Source organism: Pleuronectes platessa, chromosome 6 (assembly GCF_947347685.1).
Source record: "Pleuronectes platessa chromosome 6, fPlePla1.1, whole genome shotgun sequence".
Lineage (NCBI taxonomy): Eukaryota > Metazoa > Chordata > Actinopteri > Pleuronectiformes > Pleuronectidae > Pleuronectes > Pleuronectes platessa.
The window spans coordinates 929,550-954,431 of record NC_070631.1 but is presented as its reverse complement, the minus strand read 5'-3'; the positions used below and the strand labels follow the sequence as shown (position 1 = coordinate 954,431).

At 44.4% G+C, this 24,882-nt stretch overlaps 4 protein-coding genes across 5 annotated transcripts in view; 1 reads left to right on the top strand and 3 right to left on the bottom strand.

The window, feature by feature from the left end:
- Positions 1–1,485: 1,485 nt before the first annotated feature.
- On the top strand, positions 1,486–9,416 carry si:dkey-96f10.1 (6-phosphofructo-2-kinase/fructose-2,6-bisphosphatase). Its single transcript, XM_053424096.1, has 14 exons — positions 1,486–1,741; positions 2,693–2,818; positions 3,280–3,376; positions 3,513–3,579; positions 3,740–3,814; positions 4,010–4,066; positions 4,535–4,656; positions 4,922–5,129; positions 5,212–5,358; positions 5,712–5,816; positions 6,008–6,137; positions 6,238–6,300; positions 6,586–6,650; positions 6,769–9,416. The coding sequence occupies exons 1-14, from the start codon at positions 1,651–1,653 to the stop codon at positions 6,826–6,828; spliced, it is 1,413 nt and encodes a 470-aa protein (XP_053280071.1). The 5' UTR covers positions 1,486–1,650; the 3' UTR covers positions 6,829–9,416.
- Positions 9,341–13,803, bottom strand: ndnl2 (necdin-like 2). Of its 2 annotated transcripts, none has more exons than XM_053424119.1 (11): positions 13,740–13,803; positions 13,557–13,617; positions 12,565–12,684; positions 12,420–12,483; positions 12,116–12,195; positions 11,922–12,016; positions 11,745–11,824; positions 11,610–11,652; positions 11,425–11,487; positions 9,737–9,851; positions 9,341–9,642 (listed from the first exon to the last, which is right to left on the bottom strand). In XM_053424119.1, exons 2-11 carry the CDS (start codon positions 13,584–13,586, stop codon positions 9,547–9,549), a joined length of 786 nt encoding a protein of 261 aa, XP_053280094.1. In that variant the 5' UTR covers positions 13,587–13,617; positions 13,740–13,803; the 3' UTR covers positions 9,341–9,546. The 2 variants fall into 2 exon arrangements, with proteins under 2 accessions (XP_053280094.1, XP_053280095.1); XM_053424120.1 differs by having other exon boundaries at positions 13,557–13,641; positions 13,740–13,791.
- A 399-nt stretch (positions 13,804–14,202) lies between these two features.
- On the bottom strand, positions 14,203–19,663 carry tafazzin (tafazzin, phospholipid-lysophospholipid transacylase). The gene is made up of 11 exons (XM_053424118.1): positions 19,600–19,663; positions 18,861–18,981; positions 18,399–18,527; positions 17,951–17,996; positions 17,780–17,865; positions 17,616–17,696; positions 17,132–17,173; positions 16,915–16,977; positions 16,716–16,768; positions 16,441–16,518; positions 14,203–16,042 (listed from the first exon to the last, which is right to left on the bottom strand). Exons 2-11 carry the CDS (start codon positions 18,967–18,969, stop codon positions 15,941–15,943), a joined length of 789 nt encoding a protein of 262 aa, XP_053280093.1. The 5' UTR covers positions 18,970–18,981; positions 19,600–19,663; the 3' UTR covers positions 14,203–15,940.
- Positions 19,664–20,785: 1,122 nt separating this feature from the next.
- The window catches only part of LOC128441968 (H-2 class I histocompatibility antigen, Q9 alpha chain), a 9,751-nt gene continuing 5,654 nt past the window's right edge, over positions 20,786–24,882 (bottom strand). Inside the window, exons 4-8 of the mRNA XM_053424112.1 lie at positions 24,225–24,527; positions 23,412–23,519; positions 23,099–23,116; positions 22,348–22,432; positions 20,786–21,987 (exon numbers count right to left, since the gene is read on the bottom strand). Of these exons, the coding sequence (XP_053280087.1) occupies positions 22,353–22,432; positions 23,099–23,116; positions 23,412–23,519; positions 24,225–24,527 (509 nt within the window). The 3' untranslated portion in view covers positions 20,786–21,987; positions 22,348–22,352. The remainder of the gene's footprint in view (positions 21,988–22,347; positions 22,433–23,098; positions 23,117–23,411; positions 23,520–24,224; positions 24,528–24,882) is intronic.

Genomic DNA, 24,882 nt, shown 5'->3' with positions numbered 1-24,882 from the left:
GGAGAGACTGTGTGCGCGTGCGTACACCCGTGACGCAACAGCTGATCGTTCTCATTGATGAATGAGCACCCTCCCCCCCCCCCCCCCTCGCTTCACACGCACACACCCCTCGTACACACTCTATATCACAAACACACGCACTCTGTCACACACACACAAACACACTCTGTTATGTAAGCCCTGTGTGTGTTTGGGAGCGGAAACATATGAACACATGGAGCACATCGGTCCGGCGGAGGGGGGGGGGAGTAGATCCTGGGGGTCCAGAGCAGAGAAGCTGTAGTGTGTGTGTGTGTGTGTGTGTGTGCGGGGCGGGGGGGTGACGAGCAGCGACCCACGTGGTCTCTTGAGTGTGAGAAACTAATGGAGTCCAAGAGGAACGTGCACACGGTGCGGAGGCTGCGGTGTGACAGCACAGGTGAGCTTTCTCTCTCACGCACACACACGCACGTTGAATAAAGTTGCTGCTCGCACAGCCAAGTCTGATTGTGTGTGTTTGTGCGTGCGTGCGTGTTGGGGGGCTGTGTCACGGTCACAAGTCAAATTGTGCTGAGAGTAACGGAGTACATTTACTCAAGTATCACACACATGAGTCAGGTCTGACTTGTTGTCAGAAGTGCAGCAGACACACAACTTCCTCTGTGTGTACTTTCTAACTGAGAGACACACGTGTGATGTTCTGGATTAGAAAGATTTAAATTTCATTTAAACGTTCAATATTACAGATTCTCCAAGTCGACATGAGCTGCACAACACAGACACACACACGTGGTTGGGTCGATTACTGAGAGATGACAAACGATTACACAAAAAGACACTGGAAGTCAAAAGATGATAAAACAGAACCAGTAACAGAACCAGTGTTGAGTAACAAGCTCCAGATTCCACCAGACGGGTCCTTACGTCACTGTTAAAGGTCCAGTGTGTAGCACGTAGTGACATCTAGTGGTGAAGTGTCATGCTGCAGCTGAATACCCCTTAATTATAAAGTATTTAAATATTTAAATATACAGTATTTACACTTGAAGGGTCCATTCTAGTGTAAAGAAAACAACAATTTTTACATTTTAAATCCAACACACTTATTGTTTTATCCTTTCACTTAAATCTTACACACTGAACCTTTAAATGTGATCAACACTTGAATATGAATGTTTATATTAATATTAACTTCCTCTTGTTGAAAGTTTATTTATCTTAAAATCCATTCTTTAATTATTTAATTGAATAATTGTTAGTCCCTAATTAAAAATAACACACACACACAAAGACACACACACAGACACACACAGGTCTGGGAGTTACACATCATCTCAGATTTCGTCTTGTCATGCTACACCACTTCCTGTGTGACCGGGCTAGGTTTACAGTTGCACGTGGTGATTGGTGGACGACGTCATTCTGGAAACATGACTGACAGGCTGCCCGGCCAATCAGATCACTCCGTCCCCTGCAACAAGCCCAACAGGTGTGAGGACTGGCCGACCAGTTAGGCTCCTCCCCCACAGGACAAGGTGCGAGGAAGTTCAAAATCTGTGCGGACATCTGCCTTCCATCCTCACACAGACACACACAGACACACACAGGCAGCACAGAGGTCCACACACACACACAGACACACACAGACACACACACCTGGCTGCTGAAGTCATGTCAGGAACACAAAGAACACTCACTCAAAATCCTCTGGAGAAAATTTGGGTGCCATCATTGAAAAGCAGACTGAGTCAACGCAGGGGCTGTGAGTACACACACACACACATACACACACACACACACACACACACGCAAACACAGACACACACACACACATACACACGTGGATACTGCATGGTTTGCCGTCACCTCAGTGTAACAAGTTGATGCCTGTATAATACAGCAGGCGTGAAACCGTTTTTTGTTGTGTGAAGATGATCACTGACTGTGTGTGTGTCTGTGTGTGTCTGTGTGTGTCTGTGTGTGTGAGACCTGAGGGTTATTCACCCCAAAGCTCCTCTGTTACACAACGTGTCCACTCTCCTGACAGATTAGACTCTCATTCAGGTTTAATGATAAAAACAACAGTACAAAGTAAAGTGTGTAGGTTCTGACGTGTCCTGTTTAATACAATTAAATTAAACTTTAAATTTGGAAACATGTTCTGGCTGAATATTGTTGATAAACACAGGTTTTTAACTGATCTACAGTAATAACCGTCTCAGACAGAACGTGTCCCGTGTGTTTTATTAATTCTGTTCTATTCAGTGGAGGAGGATTTGTTTCCCATTGGATCCTGAGAAGCTTCAGGAACAAGAAGATTCTCCTCAGAGCTGCTAGATGATCCCAAAGCTTCTTAGAGCAAGTCATAAGCCCCGCCCTCTCCATGTTAGCAGATGGAACATGGACCAAACCATTACAACCAGTTATTTGTATAAATGTCAGATGTGTGTTCAGAGGCTGCTCACATCACGACTCCCCTCAGAACTTCACACATTCAGGCTCCTCACTCCAAGATGGCAGCCCCCCGTGTTCGGCTTCAGTTTTCAGCTCCTTTCATAACCTCCGTAAAATATCCCCGGTCAAAGTTCACTTAAGTTAAACTCCACGTGAAGAAGACGTGCTGTGGACTTGCTGCTCCACAGGAAGTGAAGGTTTTAATAACACGTGTGAAACCAGCAGAAGGACTTGAACTCTGTGGGTCTGTGTGTTTCAGCGTCGGTGCCCCAGTTCACCAACTCTCCCACCATGATCGTGATGGTGGGACTCCCGGCCCGAGGGAAGACCTACATCTCCAAGAAGCTCACCAGATACCTGAACTGGATCGGAGTTACCACCACAGGTATCAGCTGACCGGGCTCCCTGATGGAGCCGGGTCACGTGACCTCAGAGTCTGGACTCAGTCACAGCTCAGTGACATTCAGGCTGTGATCAGCTCCACTGGTCTTTAGAACAGTGTTAGAGGATTTAGATGTTTGATAACTTTCCAATAACTTATCCGGATGTGGCTTTGCATTAAGTTGAAGTTGTTGCTGTCATTGATCCTGTTAAATATCATAATATATTCTTATGGAAATAATTCATTTGATAATTTATCTCAAAAAGTACGAAAAGTCAGAATTGAGACTGACTCTAACTAATTATGTAAGTGACGATCTTTTATCACATTTAAGCTCAATTTCTTCTTCATAGGAGGAAGCAGAGATTACATTACATTTCATTTATCTGACCCTTTTATCCAGTTACCTCCACTTCTAACTGGAGAGTCCACTGGTTTCATTCCACTTCATTTCTCTGTCCCAGTGTTCAACGTGGGCCAGTATCGCAGAGACGCTACCCGCTCCTACAACAGCTTCGAGTTCTTCAGACCAGACAACGCAGAGGCCATGAAGATACGCAAGTAGGAACCTTCAGCTTCACACACCAACCGTCGGGTTTCCAGTTCATGAACAATACACACCATCACACATCAGGGTACAGGACTGAAGTTTACTGTTTGATTCACGTGTTTGAATCCATCTTGTCTCTGTGAACAGAGCCTGTGCTGTGGCTGCCCTGAAGGACGTGTGTGATTACTTCACCAGGGGGATGGGGCAGGTCGTGGTGAGTGTCCAGATACGTTTAACCTTCAAACCTTTAAAGCAGATGTTAAATATTAATTTTGCTGTTTCAAATGACTCTGATGAGAACAGGTTTCATCTTTAGTTTTATTCATGTCTTCATAAAGATAATTGTTTTTCTAACCCTGAGTTTTCTCTGGAAGGTTTTCGATGCCACTAACACAACCCAGGAGCGGAGAGAGGTCATCCTCAGCTTCGCCAAAGAAAACGGTTACAAGGTTTGTTCCTCCTCTGATGATCACAAGTGAAAACCCTGAGTTACAGTTTTCTAAATCGTTCACACATATTCTCATATTTTCATTGCATATTACATTTTTTTTATATTTCCTTAGGTGTATACCTGTAACACAACACATGTCCCAGTAGGATTATGATCTGAATGCATCCATTTCTCTCTTTTCCCTCCTGGTCAGGTTTTCTTTGTAGAGTCGATATGTGACGATCTAGACATCATTGCTGCGAATATTAAAGTAAGTGTGTGTTTGTGTGTCTGTGTCTGTGTGTATGTGTGTGTCTTTGCATAAGAGCAGGAAGTTGTTCCAAGATCACTGAGAACTGATTTCCGAGCCAAGGGGGTTTGTTGGTTTGTGTCAGATCAAGTGTGTGTTTGTTCTCATCTTCATCGTCTGAAAACACAAGAACAAAATCCTCCTGCTAGTTTCTCCTTCCTCTTCCTCTTCCTCTTCCTCTTCCCTTCTTTCTCTTTTCAGCTCCTTTCATCTCATATTTATCTTCTCCTAAAGTGTGATGTATAAAAACAGGTTATGATGACAAATGTCTGTTCTGTTGTTTTAATATTTAAGATTCTTAACTTTAGTTTCTCTGTTCTTTGGGGTGAGAATATAAACTGCTGGTCTGGATTAAGAGACATTTAGTGATTGACACACGTTAGTGAGAACTTTCTGTTGAGGTTTGACGTTCTGTCTCTTTTAAATCAGCAAGTGAAGCTGAGCAGTCCAGACTACGTAGACTGTGACAAAGAGGAAGCTGTGACCGACTTCCTCAAGAGGATCGAATGTTACAAGTTGACGTATCTGCCCCTGGACGACGACAAGGACAGGTAGGGTCCATCTCTACCTTCCACCTGCTGGAGTCATGAGCCTCTGAGCTTCAACGTCCCAGAACTCATCCACTGGAGAAAACATAATGTTTTATAAGTTTCCTCCAGAGAATCTTAAAGCCACTGAGCCACTTTTAGGTGAAACCATAGATTTAGTTTCAGTAGAACTCGGTGAAGTCAGAGTGTTGAGAAGCAGATGGACCTCATGGGAGTGGAACAGAGAACCTGCAGCTTCCTCCTCAGCTGTGTTTTCTCTCTCTCGCAGGAATCTGTCTTACATTAAGATCTTCAACGTGGGCAGCAGGTACCTGGTGAACCGGGTCCAGGACCACATTCAGAGCCGGATCGTCTACTACCTCATGAACATCCACGTCACCCCCCGATCCATCTACCTGTGTCGCCACGGAGAGAGCGAGCTCAACCTCGTGGGTCGGATCGGGGGGGACTCCGGGCTGTCCCCCCGCGGGGCTAAGGTTCGGAGACTTTGTGTGTGTGTGTGTTTGTGTGTTTGGTGCAGGAGTTTGTGTACTCATGTCTCCGGTGTGTACCCGTCAGTTTGCCAGTGCTCTGGGTGCCTACATGCGAGGGCAGTGCATCAGTGACCTGAAGGTGTGGACCAGTCACATGAAGAGGACCATCCAGACGGCCGAGGCACTGGGAGTCCAGTACGAGCAGTGGAAGGCCCTCAATGAGATCGATGCTGTGAGTGACTCACTACAAACCTGTGTTCACAACATGTTGTAGCTTCACACAACACGTGCAGAGCTCATTCTAAACACACAGGGTCCAAGTTCCCATGATCTGAACTATGACTCAGATGAAGACATTATATTTACAGGTCGTCCGTCCCACTCAGAGTCTCAGGGACACTGTGAGGGAATCAAGGATTATCTTGACCTCTAAACACATATTACTATTATTATTGAATTCCTTGAACATCTCGTATTGTGGGTCTGGACTGATATGTTAGTAAACTGCAGCTTGACTGGTGGGTGGAGCCTCAGGTGGAAGCAGAGGTTTGACTGTAGATTGTGTTTGTGTGTTTGCGGCCTCAGGGTGTGTGTGAGGAGATGACCTATGAGGCCATTCAGGAGAATTACCCAGAGGAGTTTGCACTGAGGGACCAAGACAAGTATCGCTACCGCTACCCTAAGGGAGAGGTGAGTGTCGGCCAATGGGAGGACAGAGACGCTGTCACATTGAGATTTAATTTTATTTAATTCATCAAATTATCTTTTAGTCCCGTCAGAAAAAGGTTGAAAAGCTGAGTTGACTTCTTCAAGTTGATCTTTTAAAGTCCAGTGTCTTAGTGTCTTTTAAAGTTCTGTGTGGATCTGTCTCTGTGTCTCAGTCCTACGAGGACCTGGTCCAGCGCCTGGAGCCGGTCATCATGGAGCTGGAGAGGCAGGAGAACGTCCTGGTCATCTGTCACCAGGCGGTCATGAGATGTCTGCTCGCCTACTTCCTGGACAAGAGCGCCAGTGAGAGGAAAACCTGTTCCCTTGATGTTCAGAAGCTAATCTCCTGCAGGAGACTCAAAGAGGACATTTGTATTGACGGACGTTTGTGTGTTTGTCTCAGATGAGCTCCCGTACCTGAAGTGTCCTCTGCACACGGTTCTGAAACTCACCCCCGTCGCCTACGGTCAGTCTCTGCCATGCATCTCCACAGCTTCTCTTAGACCTGATCCTAGACCATCTACACAGCTTCTCTTAGACCTGATCCTAGACCATCTCCACAGCTTCTCTTAGACCTGATCCTAGACCATCTCCACAGCTTCTCTTAGTCCTGATCCTGGACCTTCACCCTGGTCCAGGAGGAACTATCTCAACGTCTGTTACGTGTTAGAATTCAACCTTCTCGTTTTGTAAAACATTTGATGATCTTCTCTTTGTTCATCTGCTGCCATCCTTTGTGTTTGTCTCTCAGGTTGTAAGGTGGAGTCTGTCTTCCTCCACATTGAAGCTGTCAACACACACAGAGACAAGCCCGAGGTGAAGATCCTCTGAGACAGGACGTGTGGACAGGAAGTCTTCGTCCACACGTCTTCACCATCTGTCATAGCTTCATAGAAGTTTCCTGAATAGTTTCCTGCATTTGTCTCTTTGTCAGAATGTGGACGTGGACAGAGACCCAGCGGAGGCGTTAGAGACGGTGCCAGACCACATCTAGAGGAATCAGACCCGCGAGCTGGTGCCAGCTCCACCCACCAGCTCCACCCACCAGCTCCACCCACCCTGATGGACGCAGCTGGTTTCAGCTCCACCCACCCTGATGGACGCAGCTGGGTTCAGCTCCACCCACCAGTATGGACGGAGCTGGTTTCAGCTCCACCCACCCTGATGGACGCAGCAGGTTTCAGCTCCACCCACCCTGATGGACGCAGCTGGTGTCAGCTCCACCCACCCTGATGGACCGAGCTGGGTTCAGCTCCACCCACCCTGATGGACGCAGCAGGTTTCAGCTCCACCCACCCTGATGGACGCAGCTGGTTTCAGCTCCGCCCACCCTGATGGACCGAGCTGGTGTCAGCTCCACCCACCCTGATGGACGGAGCTGGGTTCAGCTCCACCCACCCTGATGGACGCAGCTGGGTTCAGCTCCACCCACCCTGATGGACGCAGCTGGTGTCAGCTCCACCCACCCTGATGGACGCAGCTGGGTTCAGCTCCGCCCACCCTGATGGACCGAGCTGGGTTCAGCTCCACCCACCCTGATGGACCGAGCTGGTGTCAGCTCCACCCACCCTGATGGACGCAGCTGGTTTCAGCTCCACCCACCCTGATGGACCGAGCTGGTGTCAGCTCCACCCACTCTGATGGACCGAGCTGGGTTCAGCTCCACCCACTCTGATGGACGCAGCTGGTGTCAGCTCCACCCACCCTGATGGACGCAGCTGGTGTCAGCTCCACCCACCCTGATGGACCGAGGCCTTATTTTTAACTGAAGTAATTATAGTGATTTTTGTTAATGTGTAAAACTCCTCGATAATGAGAGGGAGACATTTATCAGCCTCTTTCCATTGTAAATGCACTTTATTTATAATGTAGGGCTCAGGCCAAATGTCAGGAAGAGGAGGCGTGGCTTAAACACGTGAAGCGGGGAAACGGCTAGCTTCGCTATGTTCGAAGGCTAGTTAACGCTAGTTAAAGCTAGTTAATGCTAGCTGGTTAAATTAAGCTAAACATTTAACACGCTGTGACTCGGTTAACGTCTCCAAAGAGAAAACTAAACCACGTGTTTTTGTTTCCTTCCGACAGCGGCTAGCCATTTCCCTGTTTACGTGATCTTTATGCTAAATCACCTGGTTTATCGCCTCACGTTTAGCACACACACACACATAAGTGGTATCGATGACACCATGATGTGCCTCACGTAATTTAAAAGATACACAACTCTATGCACCCGACAGGCAGACACACACTAGGTGTAGTGTGTTTGTGTTGTTGTATGTTTTTAATGGACCTCAGTCATTTTAATAAGTAACACAAGGGAATCTGGTGCAATACTAATAATTGTGGTGCAACTTGTCAGTTTTTAAAATATGAACATTCTTCTGAAATGACTGTGAAACCTTGAAACCACGTGGACCGTGATCTGGGGTCAGTTTGACAGAGGGACGGCCCCTGGTTCCCTGTGGCTCACACCAGTGATCACAGGGAACCAGTGATCATGAAGCTGGTTCCCTGTGGGTCACACCAGTGATCACAGGGAACCAGTGATCATGAAGCTGGTTCCCTGTGGCTCACACCAGTGATCACAGGGAACCAGTGATCATGAAGCTGGTTAACTGGGTCGGACTCGTCTGGTCAATATCACCAGAGACCAAACAGCGACACCTGGTGACAAATCTGGGTACTGCAGTAGTAAAAAAAAGGATAGATCTGTAAAGGGATGTAGAAACTATATAAGTAATAATCCATCCAATGAAATAGTATGACATTGTAATTATTATTACAAGCAAAATAAGATAGTAAAATATTCATGAAAGTGTGATTTACCACATTATGACAATTTTATATGCATCTATATTAATGGTCCACTAGGCTGTTGGTGGTGAAATGATGTTATAACCCAGAGTTAAACTTCTATCCCTCCTGAAGGAGCCGGTATGATTTGACAACATGGGAAACAAAGATCTTCATCATTGTCAGGAGACATAAATAACTTGAGCTCAAAAAAGGTCTTCAGCTTTATGACAGAGCCGCTCACACGTCTCTACAACCGTGATGTTGTGGGTCAGAGGCAGCTCAGTTCGGATCTCACGTTAAAGTGCGTCAGCTTCATAACACGACAACAGTTCAGACCAAAGACAGTTGGACAACGTGCTGACGTCCAAACTGGCCCCAGGTCTGTGCTTCTAGTAGCTGGAACTCTTACAGCTTGTTTGTGTGACCTGAGGGATCAACAGAAAAGAGTCTTCTCTTCAGAAGATCCTCGTTTAAAAAGAACCTGGATGACTGTAAATAAATAAATGTACTTCTTCCCACACAATGTGACTAGTGTCAGATTTAACCTCGTCATCTTTTTAAAAACCTGTTCAGTTGTAGGAAGTGTCACAGCAGTGAAGCTGTCCTGCTGCTGTGTCCCGAGCTCTGTGATGGACGCTGCGACAGGACACTGTCCTTGTCCAATGTGAGTGTGTGAGTGAAAAGAACATGTCAATCAATGCAAATCACTGATGTTGAATCTTATAAAAAGATTTTATTTTCTGAACTTGAACTGTGACGTCCAGACAATAAAATGAGAACTGAAACGTTTGTGATGTAACATTGAAAAGGAGTTGGAGGCTCAAAGGTGAAATAACGTGTGAACACAGAAGATAAGAGTGGAACTGGTGCAGCCTCAGCATCACACTGGATAAATAAGAACAAGGGAACAGTGGGGGGTTTATCTCTGGCTGCTGGTGCTGGCCTGCGTGGAGTCGGGGGTGGAGTGGGCTTCTCTGTACTGCTGACTCCAGGTCTGAGGGTCCTGTTCGTGAAGCTGAGGTCAAACACAGTCATCGTTAGACACATCTTCAGGTGAATCAGTGATAGGACTGTTCAGTCGGCTCCTCCATTACTAAACAGACACTTACTTCACCCATGAACTCCAGGATTTTGGATTTTGACACTTCGAGGTCAGCGCGTTGACCCCAGCGAAACTCATGCTCCGCTGGTTCAGTGTGAGGGATCCGCACGTACTCCAGGTACCTACACACACACACAACTATCTTAGTTATATATATACATGTTGTAAAAGACATTCTGCTTTTAGATGTTCAAAAGAACTCGGTGCTGTGTAATGTCTGGAGTGAGAGGTGGTCCAGCCTCTCTGCTGTAGAGGTGGAGCTGCCCTCTCTCCTGCTGCTCTGTGGTGTGGTATAAACCAGAGTCTATGGTCTGAGAGACACTGGCTCTGATCACACCAGTAGTGAAACACAGTGAAACACAGCGGGAATCGAACCTGCGACCTCTGATTGCAGAACCGCTGGATTACAGGACTGTACTAACAACAAGGTGAAAAGTACTCACACACACAACTATAGATGTGCGGGGGGGGGGGGGGGGAGGGGACAATCCGATTCCTTAAATACAACGTAAATGAGGAAACCTGTTTCAGAACTCTGACTTCAGGAATCCACAAGAAAGAGAAGATGTTCCTGTTTAAGACGGGAGAAGTGAGGAGGTGAAGAAGTGAGGGGGTGAAGACATGAGGAGGTGGAGAAGTGAGGAGGTGAAGACGTGAGGAGGTGGAGACAGGAGGTGGAGACGTGAGGAGGTGGAGAAGTGAGGACGTGAGGAGGTGGAGAAGTGAGGAGGTGAAGACGTGAGGAGGTGGAGAAGGTGAAGAAGTGAGGAAGTGAGGAGGTGAAGAAGTGAGGACGTGAGGAGGTGGAGAAGTGAGGGGGTGGAGACGTGAGGAGGTTGAGAAGTGAGGACGTGAGGAGGTGAAGAAGTGAGGACGTGAGGAGGTGGAGAAGTGAGGGGGTGAAGACGTGAGGAGGTGGAGACGTGAGGAGGTGGAGACAGGAGGTGGAGACGTGAGGAGGTGGAGACGTGAGGAGGTGGAGAAGTGAGGACGTGAGGAGGTGAAGAAGTGAGGACGTGAGGAGGTGGAGAAGTGAGGACGTGAGGAGGTGGAGACAGGAGGTGGAGACGTGAGGAGGTGGAGACGTGAGGACGTGAGGAGGTGGAGACAGGAGGTGGAGACGTGAGGAGGTGGAGACGTGAGGAGGTGGAGAAGTGAGGACGTGAGGAGGTGAAGAAGTGAGGACGTGAGGAGGTGGAGAAGTGAGGACGTGAGGAGGTGGAGAAGTGAGGAGGTGAAGACGTGAGGAGGTGGAGAAGTGAGGAGGTGAGGAGGTGAAGAAGTGAGGAAGTGAGGAGGTGAAGAAGTGAGGACGTGAGGAGGTGGAGAAGTGAGGGGGTGGAGACGTGAGGAGGTGGAGAAGTGAGGACGTGAGGAGGTGAAGAAGTGAGGACGTGAGGAGGTGGAGAAGTGAGGGGGTGAAGACGTGAGGAGGTGGAGACGTGAGGAGGTGGAGAAGTGAGGACGTGGAGAAGTGAGGAGGTGAAGAAGTGAGGAGCTGAAGACGTGAGGAGGTGAAGACGTGAGGAGGTGAAGACGTGAGGACGTGATGAAGTGAAGAAGTGAGGAGGTGGAGAAGTGAGGAGGTGAAGAAGTGAGGAGGTGAAGGCGTGAGGAGGTGAAGAAGAGAGGAGGTGAAGACATGAGGAGGTGAAGGCCTTTGTCACGTTCACCTGAGGAGACGTGACTTCTTACCTCTGACGCACAAACTCGTCTGTGACCAACTTCTTCACGTCACCGAACTCCTCGTGCTTCAGTCTGAAGGTTTCACATCGTCACAAACAGAAGAAACAAAAAGACACCAGAGGTTCAACAAGTCACATCTTCACATTCTGACTTTTCAAACTACACAGATGCAGAACAATAAAACTCTGCCTCACCCAGCGTCCACTCGGAGCTTCTTCAGAGTGTTCCAGATGAGGACTACACAACAGGAAACACAACCATGTCTTTCAGGGACAAATGAAACAAGTTGTGAATCAACTGAATGTGAGGTTGATCCTTGACTCACTCACTTTCTCTCACGACGCCTCCTTTCATGAAGATAACGCTGAGGATGGCGAACAGCAGACCCATCTTTGGATTGGTCGGGCTGCTGTTCACACACGTGGAGCAAATGGTGAGGAATCATACAATAATTATGAGGCATTGTTACAAAATATGATAAAGTGTAAAAAATACTCAGGACTCACTTGATCCGTGAGGCGTCTTCAGCCGTTTCCAGTTTGTTAATGAGGATGTACACGTGAGTTTTGGTGTCGATTTCCACCAGTTTAAGACCAAAGACCTAGTTCGGTGAGTAGAGAAGAGAAACTTTGTGTTAATGTGATATTTGTGTGTTTAAAAAGTTGCTGTGATGTCGTTGATCCTGTTTGACAGAACGAACCTGGTCAAACGTCCGTGACGCCTTCTTCATGATCTCTGGGTAAATGTTTCTGTAATCTTTCACCACGTGTTTCACCAAGTCTGGAAAAAGGAGAAATTACACTATTATTGTATATCTATTTGTGTGCGTCTGTGTGTGTGTGTGTGTGTGTGTGTCTCTTAGGCTATAACCACTCATTTGAAACCACTGCTCCAGCCTCTGAGTCAGAGAACCTTGGAAAAGCTGCAGGTCCAGTTTTACTTTGAAAACTCTGTGGTTGTGTTTTATTCTGAAAAGGACAGACACAGGGGTTGTGTGACTTCACCTGCTCGGCGAATGGGAATCTTCTTTTGGTCCTTCACCAGGAAGTACTGCACCACCTCTGCTGTCTACGAGACGCACAGACAGACAACGTGTGATCATAAATATAAATATGTTTGAATAAGTGTGTAGGTTCCTGTGCCTCGTACCTTTTGGTCGACCTGTGCAGGAGTGAACTTCTCCAGTCCCCTCTGGACCTGGGACGTGCTCGGCTGAGTGAAGGTCGGGTCCTCATCGTCCTCCTGGGTCCCGGAGGAGCTGGGTTGTCTCTACGTGGAGAAACAGAGGCTGAGACCAGACACAACCTCAAACCACAAATACATCAGATAACTGGGCTTTAATTTTTAAAAATAAACACAACTTCTTTGAATTCAGCTTCAGAACCATTAGACACGTGGACATGTTGAGAACTGTATGAAAGGGACATCTTCATTATCACCTCAACTGTTCATGATCTGTATATACACTTATTAATCTACATGATCTATGTCTGTATTATCACTTTAATCATTCAGTGTTTATCTACGTTCATACATTAGTTTTCACATCCTGTCCCATTCACTCCTCTCACTTTAGAACAGTGTCCTGTACTAGATTCCATCTTCCTGTGGACATTGCACTGATGTCTTAGTTGTTTACTCTCTTGTTGTCTTGTTCCTTCTGTGTATTACTGCAGAGGGACAAAGAAGGGACATTCTCCATCGTGTCCTTTGTCCTCAACTGGTTTAAAGAGACAGAGGCAATAATGTCTGGTCTGCTGAGCGGACACATGGTGGAATGAGTACTTTCAGAGTACTTTCATAGTACTTCGACAGTACTTTCAGAGTACTTTCATTGTAATTAGACAGTCCTTTCATAGTACTTCGACAGTACTTTCAGAGTACTTTCATTGTAGTTAGACAGTCCTTTCATTGTACTTAGACAGTACTTTCATCCGAGCCAGCAGCCAGTCAGATTTACCTTCAGCGTCAGGTTCCTTGATTACTAACGGAAGTGACGTCGCTAACAGCTGAGCTGTGTAGTGACACAATCGAGTCCCGTTCAGACATGAGGTCGAACAGTGACTGCACCTGTTGTGTCGTTGTGTGGTTGTGTAGTCGCGTGTGCGGAAGACAACAGGGACATGAAGGAGTGAACTCACTGAGCCCGACAGCCTCTTCCTCTGCGTCATGGCGTCTGAAACACACGGGTCCGAGTTCCGCCTGATTTCAAACACAAGAGACAACCTGAGTTAAATACACAACAAGTGTGTTGCGTCACTTTCAATGAACCACAACTACACACGCGGCAGCACGTGTCTCATTCCACTGGAACACAAACTCACCTCCTGTTTGTTTCCGGACAAACTCCCGCTGCCGGAGCTGCAGGCGCCGCTTGATGACGTACACACCCTGCGTCGGCTGGATTTCATTCGTTTAACATTTCTAATAAAAAACATAATTTAACTTTTAATTATCTTTCTTTCCAAATCTTTACTGTTGTAAATAGACATAGACAGAAGACTCACAGTGAAACGAACAAATAAATAAAACTGTTAAACTAAACCGTGTTAAAAATACTCTGAACACCCGTTTGTCACGTGACTATTCGGGCAGCCAATCATGTGGCAGCAGTGCAATGCTTAAAATCCTGTTGATACAGGAGCTTTAGAAAATGTTCAAATATCAAATATCACACGAATAAAAACACTGATCACAATCTAACACATTTTCATCATATTTCAATCAGCTGAAAGTTGATGGTTGATTCTCAGAAGAGAAATCAAACAGACCAACACAGACCAAGGGTCAAATTTAGAAAATACACTTTATTGACATTCACGTACAATAGGAAAGAGTGGCAATCACAGTAAGGCAATACATTCATCAGAAAACACAGAGGTCACTCAGCCTTTCCTTCTTTATGAAAGACACTGACCTCTGAGAGATGAACACGTTATAAACATAGTGACATGTTGAGAAGGTCGACAGAAAACTCACAGTTTCATGTGTTGGTAAAAGACACACAATCTACCCCACTAGGAAATAACAAGGAGGTTTACAGAGAGCAGGGAACACGTTGATGTTCCTGAACTGATTTAAAAAACAAAACTGAAAATGGAACAATTAGCTTCATCATATCCGAACATTCACTCTGCTTGGTCTCTCTGACAGACAGCTGACCTTCAGATTATGAATTATAGATCTATAGAACAGAGGAACACAATAAACATTTAGTGTTTCAACAAACGGCAGCTTTGTGTAACGTTCTCCTGAAAGTGGGAAACAAGTGAACTCAAGCTGAACGCTAGAGAAGAACTGAACCTTCCTGCAAAGACAGAATTACTGAATTATGTTGTGTACAAAATTTGATTTAATTTTTCAACAGTAGTGCGTTTGATTTTTCATTCTGTGGTGACTGTTTTGCATCGTAGTTTATCTTGTGGTGGCAGAGACTCTGATTCCTGCCCTGGTTTTAAATCCTCTTCATAAGCAGGAGGAATTCAACGTGTTTGTGTTTTCATGTCTGATTTTCTAATCACTGCTGCTTCACATCAACAGGTTGAACTTGTAACGTGAAGCAACCACAGGATGTGTACTGGACTGTATTTGTCACTGGGGTAAAGCAGTGATGGATATTTACATCAAAAAAATGCACAAGACATCGATCAGTTGATGGTTTTGAATATTCACCAGGGAGTAGAACGTGACCCGATGTGTGGAGCAAGAAAACAAATCACAACAAGATGCACAAAGACCTCCTTCTTCCTTTTCATTTAAATATTGAGAGTTTATTCGAGTGTTGTGTAAACTGATACAAAATCAAGAATTTTGTTTATAAGATAAAAATAACACCAGACTGAAATCTTGAGAGTTGTGAATTGAAGGTTGAAGTTTTGGCCTCATGCACTAAAGTGTGATGTGTCACACGCCCAGAACACCACAACTAGAGGACACACTGCTTCCTGCAGTGATCAGAAACGTTGGCATTGGGCGTAAATCATCACACGTGGAATCGTCCAACATTCTCCTCTCCCCCTGTACACTGAGCTGGTTGGTGGTAGCAGGAGAACAACAGCTGAAGTTAATTTAGAAGCACTTCAATCTATTCTCGAGATTCCTTCAAACGTTGGAGATCTTCTTCTCTCAGTGACGGACATCAGGAGCAGCAGAGACTCTGAGGAATCCATGGACCTCAGTCATCTGCTCTCCACAGTTTGTCCTGGAGCTGATCCTGTTGAGCACCTGAATCGGATCGACGGAATCAAACCTTGAAGCCGGTTTGAAACGATGGCTGAGTTACAGAGGAATTCCTGTTGCACCCAAATTCACAGAAGAGCCTGATTTTCAATGATCATGATCCTGATGAAGCTGAAACATCTAAACCACCTTCGGTCTGTCAGGATTCTGTGGATTCTGTGTAGTTCCGGGTGCTGCAGCGGAGTAGAGGATGTGAGCAGATACCATGAAATGTGGTAAAAACAGTCCAGTGTTCTAAGTTACCCTAGTTTTAGGGTAAAGGCTCATCAGTCTGATTGGCTGTGACTCAGGATCTCGAGTGGATCTGCTCATGAAGAACCTCAGCCTGGGCCTTGAGGCTCCGAAACTCCTCCTGGATGAAATCAGTCAAAGTCTTTCTCATTTCCATCTGAAAGGAAACGTTAAGAGGAAGAATGTGTTGAAAATACATTAATATCATGTGGCACTTTTCCCTCAGCACGTTCCTGAGACGTTCACAAGAACAACCAGGAGTCAGAAAGCCTCTGGCCAGTAGGTGGCGCCAGAGCAAGACAGCTGCAGCTCATCATCATTTTCACTGCTGATTAATCCACAAGAGATTTCATTGATAAATTGGTTGGTTTACACGAGTGACATCATCAAGTGTGTGGTGTTGTGCGACAGATTCATGTTCCAAGAAATCTGATACCAGTAATCAAGTGACTACACATCATACTGAGGGTTACACGATGAAGAATAGTTTCTACGTCTTTCCTTGAAACACACAGACTGTAAATCATGTGCATGTGGAATCCAGTCTGTCCTCACCTGGCTCTTGTTTTCAGCTCGGAGTGATTCAACCAGCTCTTTCACGCTGAACGGTTTCCCCACCAGGACGGTGATTTTCTGAAAGGAGACCAGCGTGTACAGCTGCAGTCACTCACAAAGTTGTGTGTGTGTGTGAGTCTGTGTGTGTGTGTGTGTGTCTGTGTGTGTGAGTGCACGTCAATATGCTGTTTTTACGTCAAAATATAAATAATGTCTATTTTGAAAGACAGACACTAATCAGGGGGGAAATGTAAAATAACTTTTTTCGTGCCCACCTTGCCTGTCCGAGGAATGTAGGGCGTCATATTGGGCAGAACATCACTCAGACCTAAGACAGAAGTAGAACACATAGAAGAACAAATACATGATTTCTATACGAACTCTTGGTATCAGAGAAGTGATCTATCATCTATGTATGGTAGATAATCTATATCTTCACTTCGGGTACTGAGATCAGCTGTGATGTGAACTCACCTACATGCCACATCGGCAGGATGATCGGATTGAGGGAGCAATCTGCGATGAGCCGACCCACACCTGGAACACACACCAGAAACACACACCAGGAGGTTTGAGACAGAACCACAGACACACAACAGGCAGCACAGCTCAGGTGTAAGGGTGTACGTTCATCTGTCCAGAGCATTGTGACTGGAGGACAGACACACACGGGAACATGAACCCTGCTCACCCCATTTCAGTCGAATGAATTCTTCAGTCATGTTCACTTTGCCTGTGAAAAAGGAACGAGACAGAAAGTTCTTGATTCTCTTTACGATACAAAATCAATCAAAACAGAAAAAGTTCCTGATATCAGGCCATAAAGAAATCTGATTCAATATGAGCTGACGTAAACGATATATGAAAAATAAAACTGCACTGTGACTCCTGAGATGTTATTAAACCATTATGACAGAGAAATGAAGCGGAGGTTTGATATTTTACAGTTAACCATAAAAATGTTAAATATGAATCTACATCTTTTCTGTATTACTTATTGTGTAAAATGTATTTGTGGCCACAATATTAATGCTGACCCACATATAATGATTTTTCTTTTCTTTTTCTTTTTTTCTCATGAGTCAAATCATATTTCATGCTTGCAACGCTCAAATGCACACACACAAACAGACACACACACACAGACAAACACACAGACAACTCGGTTCACTTACCCTCTGGGAAGATGTGCACCCATTCTCCTCTGTTCAGCTTCTCCAGAATGAAATCCATACCCTTCTGGTAAACGCCGTCACCTGGAGAAGACATGTAGATGCAAGTGGCTCATTCACATGTTGTTGAGGAGAGGTGGTGTGTGTGTGTGGGGGGGGGGCCTCACCTCTGCAGACGGGAACACACTTCCCACGGCTGAAGAACCTGGACAACAGCTCCACGGTGAAGCAGATCTCGGAGGCTGCAGGCGTCCTGTCCATCAGTCACAGGTGGATCAACAATCATCTTCCAACAGATCAATGAGTTTTCTGAGAGAACGTGAGATGAAGAAACTCACCAGCGCATCTTGTTGAAGCTCCACAGCTGTCGCAGCTGCAGCACGCCTGTGGCAAACACACGATTCTGAATGAACTAGGTTTTGAATTTTGTTTATTTCACACAACATAAATGCAAAATACATAAAGGAAATGATAAATGTATGTGTGGGGTGTGATAGAAACATGTCTTATATATGAACCACATCCAAATATGACTAAAATCTTCAGTATAGGTTAAATAGAGGTACAAAAGATTAAATTTGACATCCATAGTAGAGAAAAAATATAGTGACTGAAACATATGTACTATAAATACAGTTTGAGCAGATTTCTAATTCTCCTTTTGTACACAGACACAGAGGAATCCAATAAATGCACATTCTCATTCCACAAGATGAAACTGTGACATTTTATAGAAAACTGACCACAAGATGTTTTATAATGTGTGTGGTGTCATATTGTGTTTACCCCAGATGTGTGGGTCGTCCATACAGGACTGGTGATTGGACAGCGTGATGAGGGGGGTGTCGGGGGGGCGCTGGTCGATTAGGTTCAACAGAACCTCCTGGTTCTGGACCTTCAAACAGTTCATGTACTCTGAAGACGCAGAGATTGAGAGAGAGAGGGAAAATCAAGAAGCAGCTTTAATGTTAAAACAATCAACAGTTTTATTTGACAGAATTTATAATGCAGAAAAAAGAGCATTAATACTCTTTCCTTTCTGTATACAGTAATTTATTCCACAGTTTATGGTTAAAGTGTAAAAATATCAAACCTCAATTACATTTCTATGTCATAAGGGTTAGATAACATCATCTTAGGAACTATTATTAAACATATATATGGGTTTATATATATATATGCATCCTCCCCAGGAGCCCTGCTGGTCTGGCTGTAATCTGCTCGTATATAAATGACTCATTCACTTACTGGTCCAGAAGTAGGAATAGGAGCCGACCATGCCCATGATCAGGGAGCCGGAGATCCTCCAGGCCAGAGCGGGGCACTGTGGGAACGGCCATCTGACCTCCAGGGGCATCTCTCCACAGACCTGCACGCACAGACACACACAGACACACACAATCCATCGTTGAAGAGAAAAAATGGCCACACATTGGCTACTCTGGTTAATGTGACACTCTTCGATAATGAGTTTATGATCAGATGTTCAGGATCATAAAGAAGAAGATCCATCTCTATGTGTAGAGCAGGAAGTGGACCCAGCAGCAGGAGGTTCAGCTTCCGGTCTGCTCATCACTCAGCCTCCTTATTAATAAACACTTTCATTCATAACTTGTGATGTTTTCACCACAGTGTCAACATCCGGGCTAACGTCCGGCAGCTAGCCGGACGTTAGCCTGTTAGCCACAGTTAGCTCCGCTCGCACACACTGTTCACTCTCAGCCTGAAGAAATAAACTGAATTAAATAAAGTGACGAGCTGGAGAATAAAAGTATAAACATCTGATTTCACACAAAGCATCGAGTTACCTGCGTGTAGCTCGGAGCTGAGCAAACAACGAGCTGTCACACACTGTAACACAGTAACACACTATGTAACACACACTGTAACACACTCTGCAACACACACTGTAACACACACCACACCGTGTGAGTCTGAAGCTACACACTAAACACGTTAACACATAAAGGAAACATCAAAAACACACGTTTATCTCGACTTCACCCTCTCCTGCTCTCTCTGACCGACACACAAACCGGAAGTGGACGCCCCGCACTGAACTGTGGGTAAGGTAGTTTTCTACAGCAGCCTCTTGCGCTAAGCTGGCTGCAGACAAGATGGCTGACCCTCGTCCTCTACAAGCGCATGCGCAGTAGACATCTCCGAAAGGAAATTATTTTTGTTGTTTGCACCATAGACTGTTAAGTAAAAATTATGATATAAAAACTGTTTATAAAGCCTGACCCCTGCTGATCCATTTATTGACTTTTCTCTCTATGAAGAATTTACCTGGAATACATTATGAATGTATGGTTAAATACAGATAATGTGCTAATTAAACTATTAAAATAAAATCTAAATTACACACAGAATAGGATTTGATGTAAATTAAATATTCGTATAATTTTCTCTGAACGAGAGATAAAATAAATCGTTTTTTTCTTATTAGGATGGTAATATAAATAGATGGTATTATTTGTAAGGTTATACAACATTGTGATAAATACACAACTCTGACGAAGCATATAATTGCTAAAAATGTAAATAAATAAATATATCCCAATTTAATGTTTTGAAAGAAATTATATTAATAATTAAACGGTCTCCTACTTTGTTTTAAATCCACCTCCACCCGCTGCTGAATGGATACAATGAGCTCCAGGAGAGGAGAGAGTCCGTCAGTCTCCTCTGAGGTTAGTAACATGTTCTTGTTTTTTAATTAACCAACTATTATAAAACCTTAAGATACACGTGTAATAATATTGAACAAATTAATAAAATATCTTGATGTACCATCGGATGTCTTTATTTCTAATCTGTTATCATCAAGATCACAGTGGGTGTGGTGAGGTACTCAGGGTAATTTTCTGCCTGCTCTGATCAAACTGATCAGTAGGTGGCACTATGACCCTGAGGAAATATTGACTGATAGAGCTGTGTCATGAGACAGATGTTTAGTGGTGATAGGACAATGTACAGTGGAGTTATGACATCAATGTTTACGCGGATTGAGGAAATGTCCCAATTCTGAGAGAGAGAGAGTGAAAGAGAGAGAGAGAGAGAGAGAGAGAGAGAGAGAGAGAGAGAGAGGGAGACAGAGGGAGACAGAGAGAGAGAGGGAGAAAGAGAGAGCGAGAGATACGTCACCTTTGCAAGACATAAAGATTCAAGTCTCAAGTTTCAAGAGTTTATTGTCAAATGCACAACAATCACATTCAGCAGTCACTTGCATTGAAACGTTCGGGTCACAGGCTCCTACAGCAATGCTCAGAATATTACAAGCATGGAAGGATTCAAGGATCATGTTTGTCCGAGATACAGATCATCGTGTTTTGATGGCGTGTTATCAAACCTTGACGCCACACCATGGTCACACCGGGTGACGCAAAATCGATCTTTGAGTTAGTTTGTATCTCCTTCTTGTTGTGATGACACTTATCTCAATTTGAAGTTGATCTGATGAAAGCCCTGGTACAAGTACCTCAAAGTAAAAATGACCACTAAATGCAAAATGGCGGGCTTCCTGTTGCGTTTTTCTAAATGCATCCACAGACTTGTTTGTGTTTATGGTCATGATACAACTGTGAATCGATTTTTGTGAAGATCGGTGAATGCGAACGTGTTCCAGGGGGCGCTGCTGAGCCATTTTGCCACACCTATTTAAAATTACTACGGAATATATACTTTTTCACCATTTTCAAATTTTCTGCAAAGTTTGGTGAGAAGTTGAGAATGTTAAAGCCTCAAAAAGCAAATTCATATGCCTGGAAAAATAATAACAACAACAACAACACACGTTAACAGCTTTGAGAAAATGTGAAGTTTTTAAACTTACGAAAGATAAGTTCAGTAATTTTTCACTGTTCAAACCTTTTAATTTATTCAGTGTAAATGTTAATAAAACAGAAAAGTCCCTCGTCCCTAAAAACTTACAGAAAATATTAACAGTCATTTAATATGAGACACTTAAAACATCCCACAACCCTTTTTATAATCTCCACTAAAATAAACTTTTTAAAGTTGAAGAACAAAGCAAAGCATGAATATAACCAAACAAACAAAAATTTGAAATAAAATCAAATCTGAATATTTAACTGGTTTTACTTCACTTCAGGTAAAGAAAAAGTAATAATCCTCATTTGATTTATCAATAATTAAACAAACATTTATCAGAGGGAAGTTTACATTTCTTATTTTCAACTAAAAGATCAAATTTAATCAACGCCACCATTTATTTTTCTTATTTGTCAGTTGTGTTATTTGTATTTCAATCAATGTCTGACCCTGAATATCACTTTATGATTTGAGTGATGAATAATCAATGAGTTCCAGTGTAAAGGGGAAACTGTGGTGACACTGCTTCTCGTCCATGAACCTGAAGAGAGACAAAATAAATAAAAATTAATGTTCAGTTCCACAAAGCCACGTATTTTATGTTTTTACAGTATTGAGACCTAATATTTCCATGATTCTCTCCGTGAATTTAAAGTTAACACTGATCTTAACTTGATAAGCCCAAAATATTTGGTTTATTAAAGGTTGAATTGTTGTGTCACTGCTGATATTTGAGTTTTCATTCAACATTTAATCTGTCCTATTAACGTGAAGGTTTCTGATCTGTGCATCGCTCTCAGCAGATGTTTTTATATCTAATACAAACAGAGGTTTTACAGCTGATCACACACATGTTACTTTGCACTTAGTTTAGTTTTGTTGAGCAGATGAAGCAACTCACTGTGTTCAGGAGGACGTCTCACTTGGAGAATTAGAATCTCCATCAGCTGATCTCAGCGGCTGTGAGCAACCTGGATCTTTTCCAGCTGTGAGGTCAGAAACACATCGTTAGTCCATCCTCCTCTGAACAGACACTTTCATTACAAACCACCAACACTGCAGAGAACAGTCCTGAAAACTCTCTCCAGCACCAAATCAACTCTATCTAATCTACAGAGGGTTTACTAGAGTCCTGCACTGGGTCAGGTTCCTGTGGGGAGACTGGTATCCACTGAAATAAATATGAGCAGAAGTGGAGACGAGGCCTGAGGGAACATTTGTGGAAATTCTGAAGAAATTCCCTCGAGGCGTTTCTGAGATATCGTGTTCACGAGATGAGCAGCCTGAAAACATGACGCCTCCCTGACTGTCTCCGGTGTGGACCAGTACAAAGAGGACCAGTACAAAGTGGACCAGTACAAAGTGGACCAGCACAAAGTGGACCAGCACAAAGTGGACCAATACAAAGCGGACCAGTACAAAGCGGACCAGTACAAAGTGGACCAGTACAAAGTGGACCAGTACAAAGTGGTCCAGCACAAAGTGGACCAGTAAGAAGTGGACCAGTACAAAGTGGACCACAGAGGTGTTGGGGGAGTTGTATAGAACTGGACATGTTAGAACTTTCAGCTGCTGTGCTAACGTGACGTGATGACCTCATGAAGCTCGTTAGTATAAAAAGAAAACAGAGTAGAAATAGAAGTTTTACTTACCAGTTGAAGTACATTGGGCTGAAATAAAAAGAAAAGACAAATGATTTCAGTTATTACAGTAGAAACACAAACAGGATTGTGTCATGTTTTCCTCAAACGATCGACAACACACTGTCCCTTGTTGTTGTTTGTGTGCAGAGCTCTTTATAAACAGTGTGTGGAGCAGAGGGAAGTTAGAAACTGTGTGTGAACCCTGCAGCTCTGGAGACACAAGCTGGTGTGTGAGGAACTGACCTTTGTCTCACCAGCATTAATCAGAAAGTCTCCAAACACCAGAGACACATTGGACAAAGCTTCTGTGTTGGTCTCTCACCTTTCTTCCTCCTGTGCACCACGAGTCCGATGACAGCGCTGACGGCAGCCAGAGCCACCACTGCAGCGATGATGAAGATGATGATGAAGGTCATGCTGATGGGCTTCTCTGTTGAGTGGAATAAAAAAACAAACCATCACAACCTGAACAGATGAACCACAATCCTGTCCTGAGACACAACAGACACACACACAGACACTCAACGTGTGAGTTTGTCCTGCTGTTGTTTCTCCTCTCAGTTTCCATCTGTACATAATGACTGGATCTGTGCTTCTTCACACTGGTTCGTCTTTCACAGTCACTGGTTGAACTGGTTATGAACTGAAGACATGAACCTAACTGTCTGTTGTGACTCGAGGTGAAGAACCAGAGATTTGTTTGTTTTTTCTGCTTCATTGATTCTGCAGAATAAAAGTTTTCATATCAAATATCCACCCTGATCCCAGTATGTCTGTGAAAGGCTCACATCTGACCAGTGACAAACCAGTCTGGCTCCAGTTGAGACCTGCAGAAACACTTCATGGAATAAAATCATACAAGTGAACTTAAACATTTATAAATGTGTGAATCTAATAGATCAATGATAATAATAATAGTAATAAAATCCTCAGACACATTAAAACTCACTTCATTCTTCAGGGTCACATGATGGTGGGGGGGGGCACAGTCACTGGTTTAACACTGGTCTAAATGTATTTATAAACATTGATGAAAGAAAACTTCTCCTGCTTCACATCAGTCAACATGACCTGCAGGACTGTTACTGGAGATGAAACCTGTGTTTCCCAGTGTCCTCACTGGTCCCAGTCTCACCTCTGTTGGACTGGACTGAGTCCTCGTCCAGTTGGGTGACGATGTCCTCCTTCAAACCAGCGATCTGGAACACACACTCGTACCTCCCCCAGTCTTCAGGGGAGATGGAGGAAACCTTCAGGTCAGCACTCATCTGGAAGGTTCCATCATGGTTGGGGAGGACCTCTCCGTGGACCACGTCCTCATGAAGCTCCTCCCCCTCTCTCCTCCAGAACAACACAGCACTGTCTGGGAAGAAACCAGTAGCATGGCAGCTGACTGGAGAGGAGGGAGACTTCTGGAGGAGGGAGATCCTGGGACGCTCTGGGGAGGAGAAAGAAAGACAGTTTATGGTTTATTATAATGTATTAAATACTAATAACATCATTCCTGTTGGATTCCAGAGAGAGAGAGAGAGAGAGAGAGGGATGAGGAGGAGGAGAGACGAGAGAGAGGGGAGGAGGAGGAGAGCGAGGGAGAGAGGAGGAGGAGGAGGGAGGAGGAGGAGAAAGAAAGACAGTTTATGGTTTATTATAATGTATTAAATACTAATAACATCATTCCTGTTGGATTCCAGTTCTGTTACATTAGTAACGTCTGTTAATAAACGAGACAAGAGGGAGACAGAGAGGAGGAGGAGGAGAGACGAGAGAGAGAGAGAGGGATGAGGAGGAGGATG

What these genes read in the sequence shown, in the direction of transcription:
- si:dkey-96f10.1 (XM_053424096.1), top strand. Translation starts at nt 1,651, where the DNA reads ATGTCAGGAACACAAAGAACACTCACTCAAAATCCTCTGGAGAAAATT. An exon ending in GATCGGAGTTACCACCACAG is followed by an intron (nt 2,819 to 3,279) that starts GTATCAGCTGAC and finishes TCTCTGTCCCAG; the next exon opens with TGTTCAACGTGGGCCAGTAT. An exon ending in CCCTCAATGAGATCGATGCT is followed by an intron (nt 5,359 to 5,711) that starts GTGAGTGACTCA and finishes TTGCGGCCTCAG; the next exon opens with GGTGTGTGTGAGGAGATGAC.
- ndnl2 (XM_053424119.1), bottom strand. Translation starts at nt 13,586, where the DNA reads ATGACGCAGAGGAAGAGGCTGTCGGGCTCA. An exon ending in GGAAGAGGCTGTCGGGCTCA is followed by an intron (nt 12,685 to 13,556) that starts GTGAGTTCACTC and finishes TTCTCCACGTAG; the next exon opens with AGACAACCCAGCTCCTCCGG. An exon ending in CGTCACGGACGTTTGACCAG is followed by an intron (nt 12,017 to 12,115) that starts GTTCGTTCTGTC and finishes TCACCGAACTAG; the next exon opens with GTCTTTGGTCTTAAACTGGT.
- tafazzin (XM_053424118.1), bottom strand. Translation starts at nt 18,969, where the DNA reads ATGCCCCTGGAGGTCAGATGGCCGTTCCCACAGTGCCCCGCTCTGGCC. An exon ending in GGACGACCCACACATCTGGG is followed by an intron (nt 17,997 to 18,398) that starts GTAAACACAATA and finishes TGTTTGCCACAG; the next exon opens with GCGTGCTGCAGCTGCGACAG. An exon ending in GAGCTGAAAACAAGAGCCAG is followed by an intron (nt 16,043 to 16,440) that starts GTGAGGACAGAC and finishes GTTTCCTTTCAG; the next exon opens with ATGGAAATGAGAAAGACTTT.